General features: G+C 42.8%; 1 protein-coding gene across 1 annotated transcript in view; it reads right to left on the bottom strand.

Moving 5' to 3' along the window:
* Nucleotides 1-17317, bottom strand: part of robo1 (roundabout, axon guidance receptor, homolog 1) — a gene marked incomplete at its 5' end in the record, with an annotated part of 269979 nt that extends 252662 nt beyond the window's left edge. Inside the window, one exon of the mRNA XM_080731326.1 lies at nucleotides 17224-17317. Within this exon, the coding sequence (XP_080587452.1) occupies nucleotides 17224-17317 (94 nt within the window). The remainder of the gene's footprint in view (nucleotides 1-17223) is intronic.
* Between the last annotated feature and the right edge of the window lie 4774 nt (nucleotides 17318-22091).

The raw sequence follows: 22091 nt of genomic DNA, 5'->3' as shown, positions 1-22091 counted from the left end.
AGTGTAATGCACTTTAACAGTGTAACTGTTAAAGTTGCCCCATCCCTTTTCATATTCCAATACAACCCTTAAACATTGTTCATAACATACACACCAGACAAAGAGAAATATGAAAGTAGACGTTCATGTGAGGTAGAAAAATAACTGCACATTCCTACTGTACTATTACTTATTACTAGCCACTTGAACCCCAGAATCCATAGTCTACCAAACATAGCCGATCTACATGTGCCACATTGCAAAGCTGATTGATTAGCTATTTGGGGCCAAGATATTTGGTGTAGACTGAAAAAAGCGGTCCAAGTACAAAGCCAACTCAGGTACAATTTACTGGTGGAGATTTGTGCTCTACAGAGCACACCTTTTCTGACTTGACTTAAAACCCATCCAATTCATCCCCTGTAGTGCTTATATTTATTTGTAACAGTTCTTGTTGCCTGCTATAGTTACATTATCCAGATGTATGTTAGTTACCCAGGGCATGCTCTAATTGCTTCAATATGTATGTTTTGTAGGTAGTTTGTTACATACTGTAGACAGATGCTAGATTTGATGTCTACCTGATATGCTAGTTACAGCACGTCATTGTTTTCGTGGCACTCTATTTACTTCAACACTTAATCTGTTGTAGGCTGATGACAGTTCATGCCACGTATTTGGATATTGCACCTTTTTTTGTCACTCTGGATAAGCTAAATTGCTAAATGCACAAACTGAAAATTGTACTATGGCCTACTAAAGTGAAACCCTGGTGATTCACAATAATACTGCACCAATAAAACTATGGTTTCAGGAATGTTACGTGATGAAAACAACTGGACAGTCAATTCGAGAGAAAACAGAACGGGAGGCAGCACAGGAGGCAGCACAGTCCACAGCTGCGCCTCTGCACCAGAGCCATACAATCTGACAGAGGCAATAAGACACAACACAGTTTAAAGAACAAAACCACGGCACAGACTGCTGCATTGTTCCCTCTCACTCTTACTGTCAGAGACATGACACTATTATAAGACAGGGAGAAGACGCAGAGAGACAGAAAGTGGGAAGTGTAGCATATGGGAGCAGAAGGGGGTGGAGGTAGGAGGAGAATAAAAGCTGTCTATGGGGTGACAACTGACATAAGTCACCTGACTCACAGCTGGGATAACACCAGAGCCAGTACTGTTACCATCCTCACCATCACCGTCAGATGTGTAGTGTGAAGCCTGATTGTTTATACTTAGTTGTGCTTTGGATGTGCGACACGATGCACAACAAGGTATAAATAAGGTATAAACTGTGTCTGCTGGGTGTATTGGGGTGCATATGTGTCTGCGCGTGTCATTGTGGCTGTGTTTGCCTGCCTGTGTGTCTCTGGGGGCCTGCCTGTGTCCAGGGCTCCTCTATTCAGGACTCTTATGGTCCATCTGTGTGTGTTTAACCCCCATGGTTGGCCGTGCCACAGGTCTCCTCAAGCAGGCGATCACATGACAGGGGGCCAAACGTCCTCCCAGCATCCTTGAGCTTCCGTGATGGGCACCCAGCCAGTGACTGATCAGCCGCTCATTCCCCGTCGTCAGCACTTTCACTCATCCAGAGCGTCATCGATGCTCTGTGGTAATAAAACCAATGTCACGCCGCTCCTCACGAGGTTCACATTGAGATAATGGAGAAAATTCTATGGACGGGGTTTTTCTTGTCTCCAATTAATTTCCTGCTCTCTTTGTGTACACCTTTACAATTTGCCAGGCGGCATTTTCCCCAGATATAGGCAGCTAACCACATTTTTTATTTAATTGTGATATCAGCCTTTAATAGGAGAAACTGTTTTAAAGTAATTTTCCTTTTTCTTTTTTTACTTTTGTACTCATTTAGCGTTCATAGGAAGTCTTTGGTTTTGTTAAAGCGATGTTGAATGTTGATATAACCTTGGGTTAACTTGTGACGTTGTGTAGCTACCTAGACATAAGTCCAAATATTGTTGATCATCTTTAGCCGTTGCTTCTGTGAATGAAGAGCGACATACAGACTCCAATTGGAGATGCAATTGGAAATTGTAAGTGTGGTTGCGAGTCACACTTGCAAATGAATTCACAAATACATTTATATAAATTTATCGATATACTGTATATAATGTATCTCTTAGATTACAAATCGGTAGACAGTATCTCTATAGGGATGTGCCCGATTTTCCATATGCCATCCAATTTGGCTAAGGGGGGGGGGGGGGGGGGCGGGGGGGGGGATTCTTGCAAATCATGCACTTGGTGATACGTTTTAGATTTTTGACATGATGTTAGGTATGGTCCTAAGGTTTTCAACAAATCATCGCAAACAAGTTGGGCTCACCCCCTAGTGGTCTGTTTGCATTGAATCAAATATTAGATAGGTCAGTATGAAGCCCCAAATAATTGATGGAAGATATTTTTTCAATGGATTCTATTACTATTGGGTATGCTAAATAACATAAAAATAAGTAATATGTAAAAGATCATAAAAATTGTGCACTTGGTTACAAGTTTTTGATTTTTTGCATGGTGTTATGGTTATAAGCTAGGTTTACAAAAACCATTGCAAACAAGTTAGGCTGGCCCCCCTTGTAACATGTTGGTTCCTCATTGGCTATACTCTGTAAACTCCAGCTGATAACGATTGTGTGTTGCCCTTCAGGCAACCACGCTAATAAACTCTTAAAATAAATTCTTACACCTCCATTTGCTAGTCATACGACTAGAGCCCAAGAAAATGGTCTCAATAGTTGGTTGTGAATCAAGGCAGGCCTAAGACTATTTAAGTAAAATAGAAAAATCCTCCAGTCTAGACAGTAATCCCACCTTCCAGTGTACCAACTATTGCTTATCAGAGTCATTTCTGTGCATTAGACAGCCATATGTGGGACCTTGGCATAAGAGTAACCATAGAGATTAGGAATGCAGGTGGGACAACAACAACACTAAGCTAGGGTAGATAAGGAAAATTCATAAAAGAGCAGCTTTTCATTTCCTAATAAACAATAGATGCCAGAGGTGCCTGGTAGACTACTATCAGCCAGTGTGTTGAGTCATAGCCTGGTTATTATTCCAATGAACGAAGACAGCAAGCCAAGAAATACAGCAGTTGCTTGCTGTGAGAGGAATGTTGATGTAGCTGTGTCAATTGTGAGCAAAGTTGGGTGAGTCTATGAGTTGAGTCTGTGAAATGCGCTAATCTATACAGTACCGTATATTCCAGGAAGCAATTCTGTCTGTCTGCATGTCTGTCTTGTCTATCTGTCCTTTGCATATCTCGAGAACCTTTCATCTTGAATGAGCATTTCTTTGAAAGAGCATTTCTCCAAAACCGGCCAACTCCGAACGGCCACACATCCTGAATGGTGGCCATGCCCCGGACAGGAAATTAGTTGTGTACCTGACTGTACTTTATCTCTGTCTGTCCATACCTCCGGAACCATTCATGCAATCGACTTCACAGTGTTGAGTGTTAAGTCGATCAGATAAGCGGTTCTAAAAGTCTAAAAATGATAGAAATTAAATGACCTAATTACTGATTTATTAAGCTGGTGCAGCACCCTACTGGAGCATGTGGCCATTCGGAACCTGTTCCCGTCCGGAGCAGATCGATTGCTTGGCCCCCGGAAGTGCCACTTGCAGGATTATTGAGAACTACAGTATGACTGCTTAGATCCTCCTCACTCAGCAAGGCACACGCCAAGTGTGAAGTTGATCGGATGAACAGTTCTCGATACATGCATACCGGTATATACTACATATTGTACATATACATACTGTACATACATGCGTACATAAAGAGATTCCTGGTATGTATAGATAGATGCTTCTTTAATACTGAGACAATCTCTCCATGCCTGCTCCTCTGCTACTCATTAAGCAGACACAAACACAATATCCATTAATATTTTATACTACAAACAAACACGCGCACACACACACACACACACACACACACACACACACACACACACACACACACACACACACACACACACACACACACACACACACACACACACACACACACACACACACACACACACACACACACTCTTTGTCTCTGTAAAACATCTCAACTCCCTCAGCAGCTTGGTTGCCTTTTCAGTGTTGAAGAGTGGAGGAGAAACAACAATCTCTGTGGTCGGGAATATACATAAAAAAGGAACCATTTAATATAATTAAGTATAATTATTAGTATAGCAAATTCTGTCCAGTGTCCGGGATAAATTTGTCCCAGACACTGATGAAATAATACCACTGACTTTCTTTAACACAAGACGACGGCACCGTGCACAAATACCAAAGTCATGTGGCTGGGCTAACACTAACAGTGTAAAATTCACAGGTCCATTTGGGACCATAACAGACACAATCAGTGGTGGGAAAAGCACTCAAATCTTTTACTTAAGTAAAAGTATCAATACTGTTATGTTGAAATACCCTGTTAGGGTGCCCTCAGACCAAAATACCTATGAGAGTGGAATCCGCGTTCCTCCAATGCATTTCAATGATAAGGGAGCGCTTTTTGCAGAAATCCTCTGCTGGCATGAAACCGCTTCACTCTCATTGAAATGCATTGGAGGAACGCAGATTCCACTCTCATAGGTATTTTGGTCTGAGGGCACCCTTACAAGTAGAATTCCGGAATTGTACTTGAGTAAAGGTATAAAAGTATTGGTATCAAAATGTACTTAAAGTACCAAAAGTAAAAGTACTCATTATGCAGAAGGTCCCATTTCACACGTTTTCAAGTGTATAAAATGCTTCAAAAATCCTTTGAAAATAGCAGATCTAAGTTTAAGGGCTGAAGTTGAGTGTATGTTTTGTGAGCTAAATCTACAAAGTAACTAGCAACTTAAGTGGTAAAATAATAGTAACGGGGTAAAAGTACAATATTTGCTTCTGAGAGTAGAAGTAAAAGTACTGGAAATTGGAAATACCCAAGTAAAGTAAAAAATAACTCAAAATGTACTTATTACTTTCCACCACTGGACACAAGAACCCAATTGGACCCTTATGCGTCCAAATGCTAGGTCCATTTGAGTCAAAGTTTACAGTCTCAGAGTTAGATGAACGCTGAGGATTTTATTGTGTAGCAGAGCGTGGCAATGGAGATCAGGGGTGTGTGTCGCACCAAATTCTGGGCCCTGGGTACTTTAACTATTGAAAAATATCAGATATACAAGCTCACTGCGAGCTTGTAGATCTGCTATTTTTGAAAAATCGAGAAAATTTGTGCAAGTCTTTGAATATTTCAAATCTTTCTAAGGTTTTTTGAAAAACCTGTTTTCTATGTCAGTGGTGCTCAAACCTTTTCATGTGAAGGACCCCCAAAATTATATTTATTTGAGTTACAAATGTTTGCTTAAAAAATACATATATTCAAAGATTTGCACACATTTTCACGACTTTTCAAAAATAGCAGATCTACAAGCTCTCAGCGCGGCGCTGTGAGCTTGTATATCTGCTATTTTTCAATATCTAAAGTATAAAATAATTAAGGCCCCTCCACCTTGGGCCCTAGTAACTCAGTCCAACTTTTCCCCCCCTTGTGACACCCCTGATGGAGATACAGGACCGCTCCCTTCTTTTTCTCTCCTCTTCCTCAGGGATTCTGTGGATTGAGTCTCCAGGCAGCACAAGTCAAAGTGATGGAGACAAAAGATGGTTTGGATATTAATTCAATGCTCACTTTTCCTCTCAGGCTCCTTTCACATGCAAAACACCGGGCCGCTGCTCGGGCAGAGGGGCGACCACGACAATTACTGTGCCTTGCACGCACACCCACGCACGCACACACGCACGTACGCACACGTACACGCACACGCACACACACACACACACACACACACACACACACACACACACACACACACACACACACACACACACACACAGGCCACCGAGACGCACTCTTCAGGCTGATTGACAAATGAAAGGGATGAAATAGATTCCATTTATAAAAGGGGCCCACAGCAGAATGGGGGATCATCTTCAATATCTTGTCTGAAATGGGGAGGTGGGGGGCTGTGACAGGAATGTGAAATTGAGCAGACAATTTAGCACTTTGCAAAGGTTATGTGGACCATGTGCACCAAGCTCACTGAAGTATTTCCCAAACTCAGATTCAATAAAGCAATCGGTGGCAGGGTTCGATTTTGCTGTGGTGGTGATGGGGGTCGGGGTGGTGTCATGCTTTTGATATGCCCCTCTGCTCATTCATTTTTATCGCCAATGGGGTTGTGTTTTATCCCTGCTTCTGGTCTGGTCAGATTTCTGTTTGATAATATAAAGTTGGTCACATTGGCCAAGCTTCGCGGGACGTTTAATGAAATTAACTCATAAATAGCACTGCTCACTTGTCCATAGGTGTGATTTTCTTTTTACAAATAGAGAAATAAATAAATACAATTTTAAAAATAGCAAAAAGCAGCTCTAATCGCTGAAAACGCATGTGGAGCTTACATTTTTGCTATTGTCATACAAATAGATAGATAGATACCTTTAAATAAGTATACTGTATGTTCCCTCAGCATCCAACTGTGCATTTCATACATGTGAACGAAAACACAAGTATAAAATACGATGACCACAAACAGTTTCTCATTCCTTTCACGTAGCACCAACTGAAAATCAGCAACACCCTGGAAACCTCAAGGTGTGATTTCTTCAAGGGGGGCAGGCTAAGAAGATATAGCCTGCCTCATTCATTGTCCTGCCCAGCACGTATAGACATAGATTTCCAATCATGATGAGTGTTGTTAATGCTGTCTGCCAGTCCTCAATGTTCCCAGTACTGACTCCAAGCCAACTGTCTGATAAAATGGATGCCTGTTGAGCAGCAAAGAAGGTGTGTAACTAGAAACACACGCACAAACGCACGCAGGCACGCACACACAGACCATCCCTGTCTATCAGCAATGACAACGCTCTGCATCTCTGACAAGCAGTTGTATAATATTCCCCTGTTCTCGGTTTAACGTTCATTTCTTGAGACATACTTTCATGTCGCACGCTCCCAAACAAAAGTTGAAAAAAGCCAGGAAGAGGATGTAAGAATGAAGGCAGGGGTTCCCAAACTTTTCCATGGCAATGATCTCCAAATAGCCGAAGCCCCTTGCTGTGGCCCCCTACTGCGAAAAAAACTTAAAACAACAACAACAACAACAACGACAAAGGGGGAAACTGTGAAAAGTTTGGAAAATACTGTATATAGTGAAAATAGCAGCTCAACAAGCTCACAACACACCACATTTGAATATTCTCAAAATATTGACACGTGTGATCCTTTGGTGTGTCACTTTTTTTGTCACAATATAAGTACCAGTAAGACTCCCTAATCTGGAGATAAGCGACCGTCAGGTCGCAGCAGGATTGTAGGCCAAAATGTGTAGGAGAAGTGTCCAAAAATGTGTTTGTAAAAATCGGCCTGATGGTGGCATGTTGATGAGATGAGGAGATATGAGCAGGGCAAAAGTGTGACGTGTGACGGACGGACAGACGGACAGACAACACGTTGTGAGCTTGAAGATTTGCTATTTGTCGTATAATAAACTTACATAGGGCTTCAGTGCGACCCACGGACCACCATTTGACGAGATGTAGCATGTAGCCTCTCAAAACGTAGAATATTTTGTTATCATTGGATAAGATTTTGTCCACAATTCCATGCTGTGTTGATGTTGGTACCGTGGGAGAGATAAACAGGCAAAACGTTGATCAAAATAACAATTCTTCTACATTCTCTAAATTGTGTAGATTTTAAATAACGTAGGTGTTTAACAAATGTGTAACTCTTGAGAGCGTCAAATTTCATTTTACGCTCTCAAGAGTTAAAGATCTATGAGCGTCCATTTGGTTACAAAATCTACATCATTTATCTGGGGACCACCTGGAACTAGCCTGGTTCCAGCCCGCATAGACCCGCCCACTCTCAGAGTGGACTGTTTCTCTGTCTGGAATTGTGTTCATAATAAGTGATTTCTGGAGCTGAAATGACGGCTCCTCCAATTAGTGCAGGGGGTGGGGGTGGGTTTAACAAATAACCAATCCGTGCTGTCAAAGTCCCTCCCCTCCAGAAATCGCTCAAACAGGGCACAATGTCAGACTCAAGCTACAGCTGAGTCTGAAATCAGGCTAACCTGGAATCCCCTCAAGGACCACTGGTGGTCTCCGGACCACTGGTTGAAAACCACTGGGTGAAATGAACACCTCTCCGAATTGTTGTCAGTGCAGCTCTATTGTTCTGGGAGGGTGTTGCAGATAGTCAGTGTAGTTATATTGTTCTGGGAGGGTGTTGCAGATAGTCAGTGCAGTTATATTGTTCTGGGAGGGTGTTGCAGATAAGCACAGCGGACACAACACAGGTATAAATAACAAGCACTTTGGGTGCAGCTGTTCCAGAGCACAAACAGCTGCAGGGGACGAGCGAGTTGCTCTCGGAGCACAGCGAGCTTCTTTAATGGAGAGAGTGGATGTGAGGAGAAATTCATTTGTGAGATGACACTCTCCCTCTGCCCCACAGTGCAACCCCCATGGGAGGGATGCTGTGGCTTGGGGGTGGGGTGTGGGGCTGTGAGGCTGTTCGACTGTGGATGGGGGGGGCAGGTGGAGGCAGGGATACAGGGGTGCCTGTGTCATGTCTCCATGGAAATCAATAAACTCTGCGGTGTGCGTGCTGCACAACGTGTTACACAAGCAGATTCACGCACGCACGCTCACACACGCTCACACACAGCACTTCCAGGGTGAGAGAGGTGAATGTAGAAAAAATGGTCAGACACCCTGTGTTATTATATTATCAAGGCTCTCTCTAGTATATTGCCTTATTATTGATTTAGAACTATATTGATATGAAGGGGTAAAGTATGTCTATGTACTGTGCACATTGTTACATTCAAATGCATTCCAGGGAACGTTAATCAATAAAATCCATTTGGAAACCACTAGTTGCTTCATATGAATATTCAAAAGGTATAGATGCCATATAGTCTCTCAAAGGGGCTTTAATTGGATGAGAAAATGCCTCAAACAAGGCAGATTGCTTCTAAACTTCTAGGCATGAGCTTCTATCCCTATAAGTGCTTGTATGTGTAGGTGGTAATGACTATAAGTAGTCAGCGTTTTTTATGATGACATTAGAGCTTCAGTGGTTTCTGTTGATCTAGCGTAAATAGCAGGCAATGAGTTGTACACACTTGTGGGCAAACGCAATTCATCTGACTACATAGATTTTGCAGCCTAATTAGAATTCACATTCATCACAGGTTTCTTAAGATGTAGCATCATGTCCTTCAACCCAGTGTATATGTGCTATTTTCTCTATCTCAGCTTTAAGACACAGTCCAAGGTCCAAGCTTTAGCAGTAGTCAGCGAAGGCTGACAATAAACCCAAAAAGGATAAAGCAACTGGAACTGTGAATGGTATGCTGAAGACAAAGGTTGCATGAAAGCTCAAATTCAGGGAATCAAAGACTGAGCATGATGAAACAAATTGCGGAATTCCAAAGAGCGCTTTGAACATACAAAATACAAATAAATAAATAAATAACCAAACAAACAAATGCATGCCCAAAGCTCAGATTCTTCATCATTAAATGATAGCCTAAAGGCGTATAGTCTGTGATGAACAAATGCTGGCTGGTGCTCTGCTCTGTAATTAGAATTGGCCGGATGGAGAGAAAGACAGAGGTGAAGCGCTGCACCACATGCCCCCCCCAGGTAATAGAAATAATATTTTGAGCTGCTTGAAACAATAAGGTTATCTTTGACCAAAGTCGCGTTCAATGAAAACACAGACAGAAGAGAGGTAGCCACTGCCAACCAGACAGCCAAAACAGTAGAGAAATTGCAAGGTACGTTGAAAAAGAGATATTTTATTGCAGGTAAAATACTGTATGTTTTGAACCTATTCAGCAAGTGAAATAATTGTTCTTTTGAAGCCTTAGTACTGATCTACTTTGCTAATGCTTGACTGAGCCACCCAATTAAACCTCACTACTATGAGATCTTATTCTAGTCTGCCTGGCCATTACTGGAATACCCAATTTACAAGTACACGTGATAAATTGAAAATGGATGTTCAGTAGACTACACCACAGAGATGATTACATTTTGAGTTGAAAAGGTCAAAGGTCAAGTTCAGTATAACATTCCCCAAGAAGAACATCCGCCCCTAACAACAACAGAGGTCACTGCGGTGCCCTCTGTTCAGTGACTTTAGGTCAGTGACTTTAAATAGTAGGTCAGTGACTTTAAATACCGGGCGCATGGGTCGGCTCCACAGAAAAGGACCTTAAAGTGAGGAAAGCACTTGCCTGGAGTGGAGAGCTCTTAATGGCATGACCAGTATGTGGAAATCCAACCTCCCCCGATGCACCAAGATCAGTTTCTCTGCAACTGTGGAATCTGTTCTCCTCTATCTGTACATTTTGGACACTAACGCAAGCCCTACAGAAGTCCCTGGAGGGGTGCTACACCAGAATGTTATGCGTGAACATCAACCAGGTCGAGCACATTACCAACAAGCGTCTGTGCAGGGAACTACCAAGTGTATCAGAGAAGATAGCAGTCAGGAGGATGAGACTAGCCGGCCACTGCCACCGAGAACTCCCAGCCAAAAAGCTTGTACTGTGAGAACCAACACACAGGCATCGATCAAGAGGATGTCCCACACCTACCTATATGGAGTTTATGGACGAACCCAGCGGGTTCCCCGTTTCAATCGCGGGCTCCCCCAGAGTTAGTGTCGAAGTGTCCTTGAGCAAGACACCGAACCCCTAATTGCTCCCAATGAGCAGGTTGGTGGGGCGTCCGGTGGCCTACTGGTCAAGGCGCATACCACATAGGCACCGCCACAAAGGCATGGTTGCTGCGGCGTCGCCGATTCGATTCCCGATCTGGACAACCTTTGCAGCATGTCACTCCCCATCTCTCTCTCCCCCCATTTCCTGTCAGTCTGTATACTATCAACAAAGGCATAAAGGCCAAAAAATGGGTGAATGGGTGCACATAATGCACAATCATTGTAAAGCATCTTTGATAAAGGCACTACTGTATATAAATGCGCCATTTACCAAGTTCCTTCTTTTTCCTCATTAACAGTAAAATCCTCCTGGAGGAAGAAATACAAAATGCATATTGCGTATATTACCAGAAATGTTCAAGAGTCCAGAGCAATGAGCAATCACTCGTTTTGAAAGTTTGAATGTTGGAAAGGATGAAATCTAGTGATTTCACTGATTAAAAAGCTTTACTCTGCTCAATGCCAAGCAAAGATGGCTGTATCACTGCCAGTCCCTTTGAGTCATCTGTGGATGGGGATTGCACGAGCACAGAATCATCAACAGAAAAACGGCGGTGGCGCCGTTGAGCCAAGTCCCTGAAGCCAAGAAGCAGACTGCTTAATTCTTCTGCCCTTAGCCCCAAATTACACCGGACATCAGGAACGACCTTCAGACATCAGCACAGCCGATATGCTGACAAGGATGCGTCAGAGAAACAGGCCAGTGATTAAGATTTATGGAGTGAAGCTGCCGTGTATGTCAAGAGCTATAGGGGTCTCATCGACAGTCAAATGACATGCCAAATTAGTTTGCGTGAGGCCATTCCAGTAAAGTGTTTCAACTCGTCTGTGCCTTGACACCTGTCTCTGTAAGTGAGAGAAAGAGTGAGTGATAGGTAGAGAGAGAGAGACAGAGAGAGAAGGAGAGAGAGAGAGAGAGAGAGAAAGAGAGAGACAGAGACAGAGAGAGAGAGTCAAGGAGTTTGCAGCCAAAGGAAACAAAGTGCTAGAAAATGAGGGGACAGTGCCAGCGTCAAATACGGTGCTTATAGTGCAGAACACTAATAAGGAAAGCGTCAGCAAGATGGCAGCAGCAGATCTATTCTCCTCCGGGCTCCAACGTGGCTGTGCCTCTTACAAACTTCCACCGCCGTCTTGCACAATTGGTTCGGTAATTTAAAAAGGTCACAGCGTGGCTCCGGCGTAATTCAATATTCTCCTGGTGCTGTATTAACCACATATTTAATCACCCTGAGGTAGCGTGAAGACTGACTGAACACTGAAAGTAAGGTGAAGAAGGGAACTTGACAGTAAAACAGGGACTAGGTAGACTGTCACCCGGAATACCTGACTTGTGTAGAGAAAGAGGTGTGCCCTGATCTGTCCCCCATGTTTCACATTTTGTGGAAAACGGACACAAATAGGAATATGTGTTCAAAAATGGAATTCATGCACCAGCATCGGGTAACATGGAATTGGAAATCGTTGGGAGGAAATGTTTGTTAGCTTGTGATGTGGAAAGAAAGAATTACCAGAAACAAATTTAATTTGGTTCAATTTCACTGTTGGTAGGATAGATGCCATAATTTGTTTTGCAGTGTGGCAGCCGAGATAATCAGATTAAAGGGCAGGTTAACCATAAAATGCCTTTCAGCACAATGAGGCAAACATACAGTACACACTCCATCGCAAATACACTACTCACACATCTTGTATGACTACTGTAGGCACTATAAATATTTTACTTAGAACTACTGTACCACTAACACCATATAAACTAAAATACTGATTGAATAGGGCATTGCCTTAGTCCAACTCTCCACTGGGAAAACCACATAAGAGCTGGGATCAGTTGCATTAGGGCTGGCAGAGCAGGTCTTTGCATGGGATATAATGTTAGATTAATGATTCTTCACCCTAAGAGAAGCAATCACCAGGCAAATTACAGTGAGCAGAGAACCACTTTATTATTTAAAATATAATAATAATTAAAAAAAAGACTCATACCAGTTTAATATGTGTAAGGCATGACCAAATGGCAAGCTGACATTAATCAGGGCCAGAGACCGGTATTTCTAAAATCAAACAAATAGATTAAAAAGGGATTGGAGAAGGCTCTGGATTTCATGTTCATGAATAGAAGTGTGCAGTAAGCATCTTTCTGCATACGGTAAATTTCAGAGCGTAAATATGTTGATTACTATAGAGGAATTCAATGGGTAGCAGACTTGCCACCACCATTAACTACAATGCAAAATTATGTATTCGTATACGCTTGCACAAACGCACGGCTAACCCTGAAACATGGCTTTCATCTTCTCGTCTGGTTCACCTCACGAGCATCCCACCCCGCGGTGAGGTTCCTGACATTTGTCCCTGCTACTGTATCTCTAATCGCTGTGACAGCAAGAAGACACAGGCTGGAGATGGGGTCATTATCTGTCAACTTGAGAGGAATAATAAAAGGGGGGGAAAAAATATGACAATGCCTTTCAAAATGCGTAAAGGAATTCATGGCTTGTGGGAATTGCTTCTATTTACCTACGGTACCTGCGGGCAAGGAAATTAAAGGCGCTGCCAGTGAGTATTTAAAGGAAGAGAATCAAAGTCACGCCTGACATTTTCCCCCCATTAAGAAAAGACACCACCGTCCTGGTGGAAATGTGTGACTGTCATTCCTTTGCTTCGCTGACACTTTTACCCAAAGAACCATCCACGGCTTACTTGTACAATTTCAGTTTGGTTGACAAGGACTGTCAGTGAAGTTAAATGCCTTGCTAGAGGCATCAAGCGCCTTAAATAATGAAAACAGGGCATTCTTGTCCCCAAAGCATCGGTGCAGAATAAATCATGACAAAAATGAAATGTCTAATGGGCATCGCCTTGTTGATTCACCCGGTTTCAACTAAAACTTGGAACAAAGTATGAGAGAATGCCCCGAGAGCTATTGAACAGGACACTGTCAACATGTTGCTGACTTGGTTGTCGTTCAGTATGGGTCGAAGAGCACTCATCATGACCATCTGAGCAGTCATCGGTTAGGTGAAGCTGCCCGTGGGAGTAACAAAGGTCTCCCTTTCCTCAATTAATGTACAGTATGCTAAATCTGACCATTATTATAGCTCTGGCCACATAATATCCCTAATGTCCACCACACAAGCACAGACCAAACTAGAAGCAGTGCTCTTCCGAGCACAGGTCTCCACCAGGCCACACAAATCGGCCTGTTATAGCGCCACCATGAGGCTGATTTAAAAAATGTGGGGCAGAGGTTCTGAATTAGCATCCAGGGAGTGTGTGTGCTCAGTTTGGCAGCGATCGGGCCAACGGCGCCGGAGATTAGCTGGTAACAACCAGGCCACACAAATCGGCCTGTTATAGCGCCACCATGAGGCTGATTTGAAAAATGTGGGGCAGAGGTTCTAGATTGGCATCCAGGGAATGTGTGTGCTCAGTTTGGCAGCGATCGGGCCAACGGTGACTGAGATTAGCTGCACACAAACTGCGAGGACACACGGACACACGGACGGACGGACGGACGCACGGACGGACGGAGGGGAAAACATACTCTCCCTCAGCCTTTGGCTGGTGGAGACAACTAGAAGCAGTGCTCTTCCGAGCACAGGTCTCCACCAGGCCGTGCGTCCTGGTGGTGCTACTGTATAATAGGCCAATGTAAAAAGGGTGGCATATGTTCTTCACCTTAGATCTTTCATGGCAATCTGATGCTGCATACATGATTTGAAGCATTGTGTTCCAAAAATGTGTTTTGCTAAAGTCTACCTGCTGGTGGCGCTATAACAGGCAAATTTCACGGTAATCGCAAGCTGCGTTGATGATTTGAGGCATTTTGTTCAAAAACGGAGCAATCCTGCAAGCTTTGGAAGCCAATATTAGCCAATCAGGATGGAATATGAAATACAGACGGATCGGACTTGATCACATGACTATAGAGATACTGTGTACCGATTTGCGTGATCTTTGGATAAAATCTCAAGGAGTAATATCCAAAAATGTGTTTTACATAAGTCGGCCCAAAGGTGGCGCTATAAAAGGCTGATGTGAAAAATGCAGGGCAAAGGTTTATCCTTAGCCTCTAGGGAATGCGCTTACAAAGTTTGAAACTGATCGATGGAGTTATAGGTAAAACAAATCGGCCTGTTATAGCGCCACCATGAGGCTGATTTCAAAAATGTTAAGTGGCATTTCTTCTTCAACCTAGTGGGAACATTTGTGCGTGATTTCATGATAATTGCACTTTGCGTTTGGGATTTGAGGCATTTTGTTCCAAACGGCTCAATCCTACAAACTTTGGAATCCAATCTTAGCCAATCAGGATGGAATATGAAAAATCGGACAGATCCGTGTCGATCACATGACTGTCGAAATACTGCCTACCGATTTGTAGGATTTTTGGACAAAATCTGTAAGAGTAGTGCACAGAAATGTGTCTTGCGAACATCGGCCACTAGGTGGCGCTAGAAAAAGCCCATTTGAAAAATTTAGGGCAGAGGTTCTAGATTGGCATCCAGGGAATGTGTGTGCTCACTTTGGCAGCGACCGGGCCAACGGCGACTGAGATTAGCTGCACACAAACTGCGAGGACGCACGGACGCACGGACACACGGACACACGGACGGACGGACACACGGACGGACGGAGGGGAAAACATACTCTCCCCCATGCCTTCGGCTGGTGGAGACAACTATGATTCAAATAGCTGCAGCTACAGTACCACTCTCCCTTGCATTCTCAAGCTCAAATAAAGATTTACACTCTCACACACACACCCACACACAGGTTTGCAATTGCTACTTTGTGGGGACATTACACATAGTCTACTATCTTTGTGGGGACATTCCATTCATTTTACCCTAACCCTAAACCCTAACCCTAACCCTTAACCTAACCCCTAAAGACCTTGTGGGGACGTATTAATTTGTCCCCACACGTTTTTTTCCCTGGATTGTACTATCTTTGTGGGGACATGAGGTCCCCACAAAGATAGCTTTGCAAGCCCACACACACACACACGCACACACACACACACACACACACACACACACACACACACACAGACACACACACACACACACACACACACACACACACACACACACACACACACACACACACACACACACACACACACACACCTTGCCATACACTGGCCACCGCAGGCAGCTTGACAAGCAATTTGCTTCCTGGATAGTATGTGCTAAAAAGTAAGTACAAGGTGGGAAAATGGAGGCATGTGGTGGTTAACAAAAAAGAATGAGAAGTGAAAAGCAATAGAGGGGCAGTGTAGGAAAGGATAAAGAATAGGCAGAAGAGGCTGAGCAACGAGATGCTCCACTAAGCAGTAATTCATGGAACTGTCCTCCTAACTAATGAGCAGAGGGAGAGGAGGGGCGATGAAGATGCCACAACTAAAGTGATTTCCATGGTGACTGACAATGACGGCCTATACAGCAGATGCTCCCCTCTCTCTCTCTCTCTCTCTCTCTCTCTCTGATGGAGGGACATTTCCATGAAACGACTCACACCGTACATGAGAGAGATGACATAAACACTCTACCGTCAAATAATTTCAGGGAAACTGATAACATAAAATTAATACAATAAAACCCGGGAGATTGTTTCTCTTGGTGAAGGGAAGCTGGGTCATGAGCCTCTAATAGATAATGATGCAAACATGAAGGTGACTGATAACGCTCGTTACTTTAATATGCTTACTGCTGTCACTAGTATATCCATATGAGTGTACAGTGGGAGTTCCCAGGACACAAAGAGGACCTGCAAGAAAAGTGATACCCGTTACCCGACAGGCATACAGTACAAGATTTAGACTGGTTGATTCGCTGATTCATTCTGTGGTTTATTAATTTTCCCTCCCTCAATGTGATCCAATGATCTTATGAGACAGCTATATTGCCTGTAATAAGTATTTAATTTGAGGAACAAATAAAGATCTGTAAAATTAAAAAAATCATCAAAGCAAAGACTGATTTAACTTGACCGAAGTTAAAAGCAAGGTGTCAACTGCTTAAAGGAGTAGTTCACCCCCAAAATAACTTTTTTTCTATCGATTACTCACCCCATGGAGACTTATGTTCAATCATGTTTTTTTTTTGTATTGTCAACAATTTGAAGACAATAATTCGATTACAATCCGGACTCAATGGGGGTAAATTTACTATAATCACATTTTTGTCTTAGGAATGTAACAAATACGAAAACTCAAGTCTCCATGGCGTGAGTAATCAATGGAAAATGTTTCATTTTGGGGGTGAACTACTCCTTTAAAATCAGACCGACATAGAGGTTTCTATAGACAGAAGAGAATGACAAAATGACAAGTGTGGAAAGACAGAAAATGGAATGTTGACCGTGGATGAGACGGCATGCCAGTTCATTCCGGTGATGTGTTCCACATCCAGGTCTTACCTGGAACCAGAGAGCCCTCCAGCATTTGGCCCCGGGCCAGCCTGAGTAGAAGCATCATGAGGAGGGGTGTAGCCCCTGACCATGTGACACGCATGACGTTGCTCACTGTCCTGGCATCACTGGCGGTCAATCTGGGGACAAGAGAGAAAGACAAATGTCTTGTAAAATGGCTGTAATGTTTTGTCACCATGGCCTACCCTAAGTAACAAGAAATCTTGTGAAATAAAATGTCGTCAACCAATCATCAAGGACGATGATACACGAAAGAAGAAGAAAGGTTTTAAGAAAAGACAACTGTATAATGATGTAGGGTGTATACAACAAGCACAGACCCTGCACAGGCCCACAATGCGTGTGGTGAAAATGGTTGATAAAGAAATTATCTGTTAGCCTTAGCCCTAACAGCGTCTGTGCCCAGTGGTGGGAAAAGTACCCTAATCTTTTACTTAAGTAAAAGTACCAATACTGCAATGTAGAAGTACTCCGTTACAAGTAAAAGCCTGTAATTCAAAATTTACTTGAGTTAAAGTACAAAAGTATTTTCATCAAAATGTACTTAAAGTACCAAAAGTAAAAGTATGAAATGTTTGAAAATAGCTGATCTACAGATCGTCTATTTTCAATTAGCCTAGGTATAAAACAGGCCTAAAGTGGTAAATGTATATATATATTATAATTTTATATCTGCAAAGTATCTAATAACTAAGTTCCCAAATAAATGTAGTGGAGCAGTACAAAATTTGGATCCGAGATGTAGTGGAGTAGAAGTAAAAATACTGAAAATGGGAAATACTATAAATAAATATTGTACGGTCTGTGCCCTAAGGATGGCTGTGTATATACAACAGTCTGAGCGTCATGTTGCCAGGACAGTGGTCCCTACACATTTTGGTGACCCAATGTCCTAACCTCTAGTGCCACTCTTAGGCCACGGGTTATCTCAAAATCCAATGAGCAGATTTCTATTTCATTCAAGGTCCCTGAAGATAAACCCTAACTAATTAACCCTTTGGCCAATTTCCAATTGGGTTTAAGGCGTAGCATGGACTCCTACTGGTTGCTAGCAAGGCTTTCAACTCTTAGAGCCCTATTTTACACCTGCCGCTAAATACCTTGCCCCAATTATTATTGCTAGTAGTTTACAACCAACGCAGTTATACCTTTTAATGCCCAGTGCCCACACTACTTGGTTGATCTGTGTGCTGAGTGTTGTTGGTATTAAAATGAGGTCGGGCACAATGCTCGGCAGAGTGAGAAAAATATAAAAGCGATAGCAATATTAAGTTGATTTTAAATCCAGTGGTCAACTTACTATTTAGAGAGCCCATTATTCAGATTAAAATGTGTGCCTAAGTAAGTTGGTTCACAACACACACACACACACACACACGCACACGCACACGCACACGCACACACACACACACACACACACACACACACACACACACACACACACACACACACACTGCTTGCAATCAAAATCCATCCGAAATTCCCAATTCAACACAACATACTCATGTTCAACATGGTAAATGATATTTCTGAGGGGCTCCACCTGCCGCTGTGGGCATGTTCTCTCCTTCACGTCATCAGTGCCCATACCCTAGGTTGGGTTGGCAAAAGCGCCTTCCTATGTGGAGTTTACATGTTCTCCCCATGTCTGCTATACCCTCACAAAAACATGCAGTAATCCAGGTATCTATACTTCCTCCCCTGGTCAGCTGGGGCTCCTGATGGAGGGAATGGAACTGGTTGGAATAACGTGTTCCTTCTATGCGCTACGTCCAGCCGGGGATACTCCCCCTGTCAGGTGAAAAGAAGTAGCTTGGACTCCTCATGCATAGAAGAAGCATGAGGTCAGTCCGTTGCTCTCCCCAGGTTGGCAGAGGGAGTGTAGCGCCTAGGATTACATTAGACAACTGATACCGGGTGAAAAAAATGTGTTACAAAAATCGTGGGATAACAATTTTAAGAGGAAACAAAATAATTATCTGGGCCAGATTATCCACATATTCATTGGGTGGGTTGGTATCAATTCAGGAAAAGCTAAGGTATGGCAAGGTCATCTGACACCATCAATATCAACGGCCAGCAACATTTCATTGCATAGGCTAAAGGTAAAGGCTACAATGTAACATGACATATGTGCTTAAATGCCTTGAGAAAACTCCCCCTACCATGAATAGAACATACATTAAATTGGCCTAGACAATGTGTTGTTAATCAATATTGACCCTTTCTTTGACATGAGCCAGTCCAATTTCAGCACCATGGACAGCGTAGAGTATAGACAGAAATAAGCCAAGGATCTGTGTGGGTTTTTCATGAATCAGAATGATACATTGTGGAATTGTTGAATGAAATGGGTCATCAGTTACAAATTAAACAGGCTGCCTCTCTTGACAAACAACTTAATCGATTTGAGTGGTTGCATTCATTCACCATGCAACAACCGTATCACATGAAACAGACAAAATCCCCTTAAATGTAAAAAAAAAAGAGAATAGAGAATAACCACAGCACTCCAGCAGGATATTGATTCGCGGCACAGGTCTATGCCTATACTTCGTAGTACGATGGTGCCGCTTGACAAAAAGAAAAGATGCAACAAGGATGCACTGGACGCAACATCTATGTCATGATTTAGTAGGTGGTTTAAATAAAGTAGATATCTGAGAATGAGCATGTGAGAGTGTGATTATTAAGCAGACACTGTATGTCAAGATATGCATAATAGTCACATTGTGTGTGGATGTAGTCATGACAGCAGTTTAGACACTTAAACTCGCTATACATAGTTGACTTGGATCCACCAGGGCTCTATACAAGGGATGCTCACTTTTAGCCTCTAAATTAAATCTCTTTGGTGAATATTTAGACGATCTGCAAGCTCAGAACATGCCACATTGTGGCAAGTTGCGAGAATATAGTAGTTTGGCTGTTTTTGGCTTGATGTTCAACTCAGAATAGGGATGCAAAGGTTCATGTGGTTAAATTACTGCTAATTAATGACACCAAATAAAACGCTCCCAGTGTGTAGAGACCTTAACGTCATTGAACAACACTGACATTGTCAGACATGCAGCACTTCATGTCACACAGACATGACAGTAAACAGGATGCTTTGCTGCGACAGCAGGTTTTAGTGATATCTACAACTTTGTGAACCAGTGAAAGTGGAGGTTGTGATTACAAATGTTATTACCAAGAGCAAGTACAGGACCCAGAATTGATCCTTATGGAGAACCACAGGGAAAGGGCACTTTACATGGATGGATGGATGGATGGATTAATGGATGGATGGATGGATGTTCTATATAATTACGTCATCACACAATGACATCAAAACATCGTCATCACAACAAATGTCATTCAACGACTTGTTTGCCATCAAATAACAAGGTTATTATCACGCGAAAAAACAAGATTTCCTACTTAAGATGTATCCTTGAAGCTAATCTTTCCAGCGAAAAGATGACTTCAAAGGTAATAAATAAAATCAACAAACAAACTCGTTTCCTACAGAGGATCGCCCTGGTCTATTTCAACACACTGAAGACCATAGCTGGTGCAATAATTCAGCCCTTCTTAGACTACGGAGTTCACGTATGGTCACTGTAATTATCTACTGTATATATTTTTTGCACTGTGTTTTTCCCCCTTTTTTTGGAGCTGTGTGGAACACAAGCTCCCTATACGTGGCCGTGTGTGTGGGTCTGTCTGTCTGTCTGTCTGTCTGTCTCCGTGTCTGTCTGTCTGTAGCCTGCAGTAACCTTTTCTGACCACACATGTTAAGGGAGGGGCGCTGTTGCACACACACACACACACACACACACACACACACACACACACACACACACACACACACACACACACACACACACACACACACACACACACACAGCTCCACTTCGAACAGAGGTTCGATTTTCTGACTATATCTACTGCATAGTACTGTGTTCTATCCGTCTGTCATTCAATGTTATATGAGATACTTTAATGGTTTCCTGTGCAAATAAGCCAAGTGCTTACTAGGCTCTCCTTTTAGTTGACCTTGTAGCAGTGAACTGTACCGTCATGAAACTGTACCTTTTCCTATGCAAACTTCTAATAAAGTCTTCAATCAATCAATCAATCAATCAATCAATCAATCAATCAAGCTGTGGTTTAACAACGTATCCTGTAAATTAGTTGCACTGATTCGAGGTGCTGCTGGAGTGAGATTTTGGCATTTCTATTGATGATGTAGATTGGCAAGAAATGTGGGCGTACGCTCTCACTTCTTTGTCTATTTACCCCTCTCTTGTCTTCATAGTGTATCCACTTCAGTTCATCGTGCTCCTATCCACACTCCCTGCAGCCCCTACATGCAACATGCATCAGGAATTAACACTATGACATATAGTGTGTGTATGTATGTACACATTATACACTGCATATAAGCCAAGGCTGAGCATTTAACTTACAACCGATTGCCTCTCTACTGTACAGTATATCACAAAATCCATTCTGGACCAGAGTTCTCCTTACCCTGTGATCATTTTTTTTCTCTACAAAAATCATCATGTCCCTTTAATTCATGTTCATATCCTAGACTGAATGCACACTATTTGCCCGTTATTATTGACAGCACCCTACTCTCTATCTCTCGCTCCCGCTTCCCTCTCTCCTTCTTTCCATCCCTCCGTAATAGGTTTGCAGGTGAAAAAAAAAGAAAAAGCCAGAAGCATACCGATTTGCTCAAATGGTTTTTTGTCCCATCTTATCTGCAGGTGCTCAGTGAGCACTCTTGCGCCCCTTTATAGGCATTCCTGGTGCCCAGAATTAGAATCGCCTCTGAATAGCCCGTCTATCAGATCCCAGCCACG

This window comes from Nannobrachium achirus, assembly GCF_963921795.1.
Source record: "Nannobrachium achirus genome assembly, chromosome: 8".
NCBI classification, from domain to species: Eukaryota; Metazoa; Chordata; class Actinopteri; order Myctophiformes; family Myctophidae; genus Nannobrachium; species Nannobrachium achirus.
This window is presented reverse-complemented; position numbering and strand designations above follow the sequence as displayed.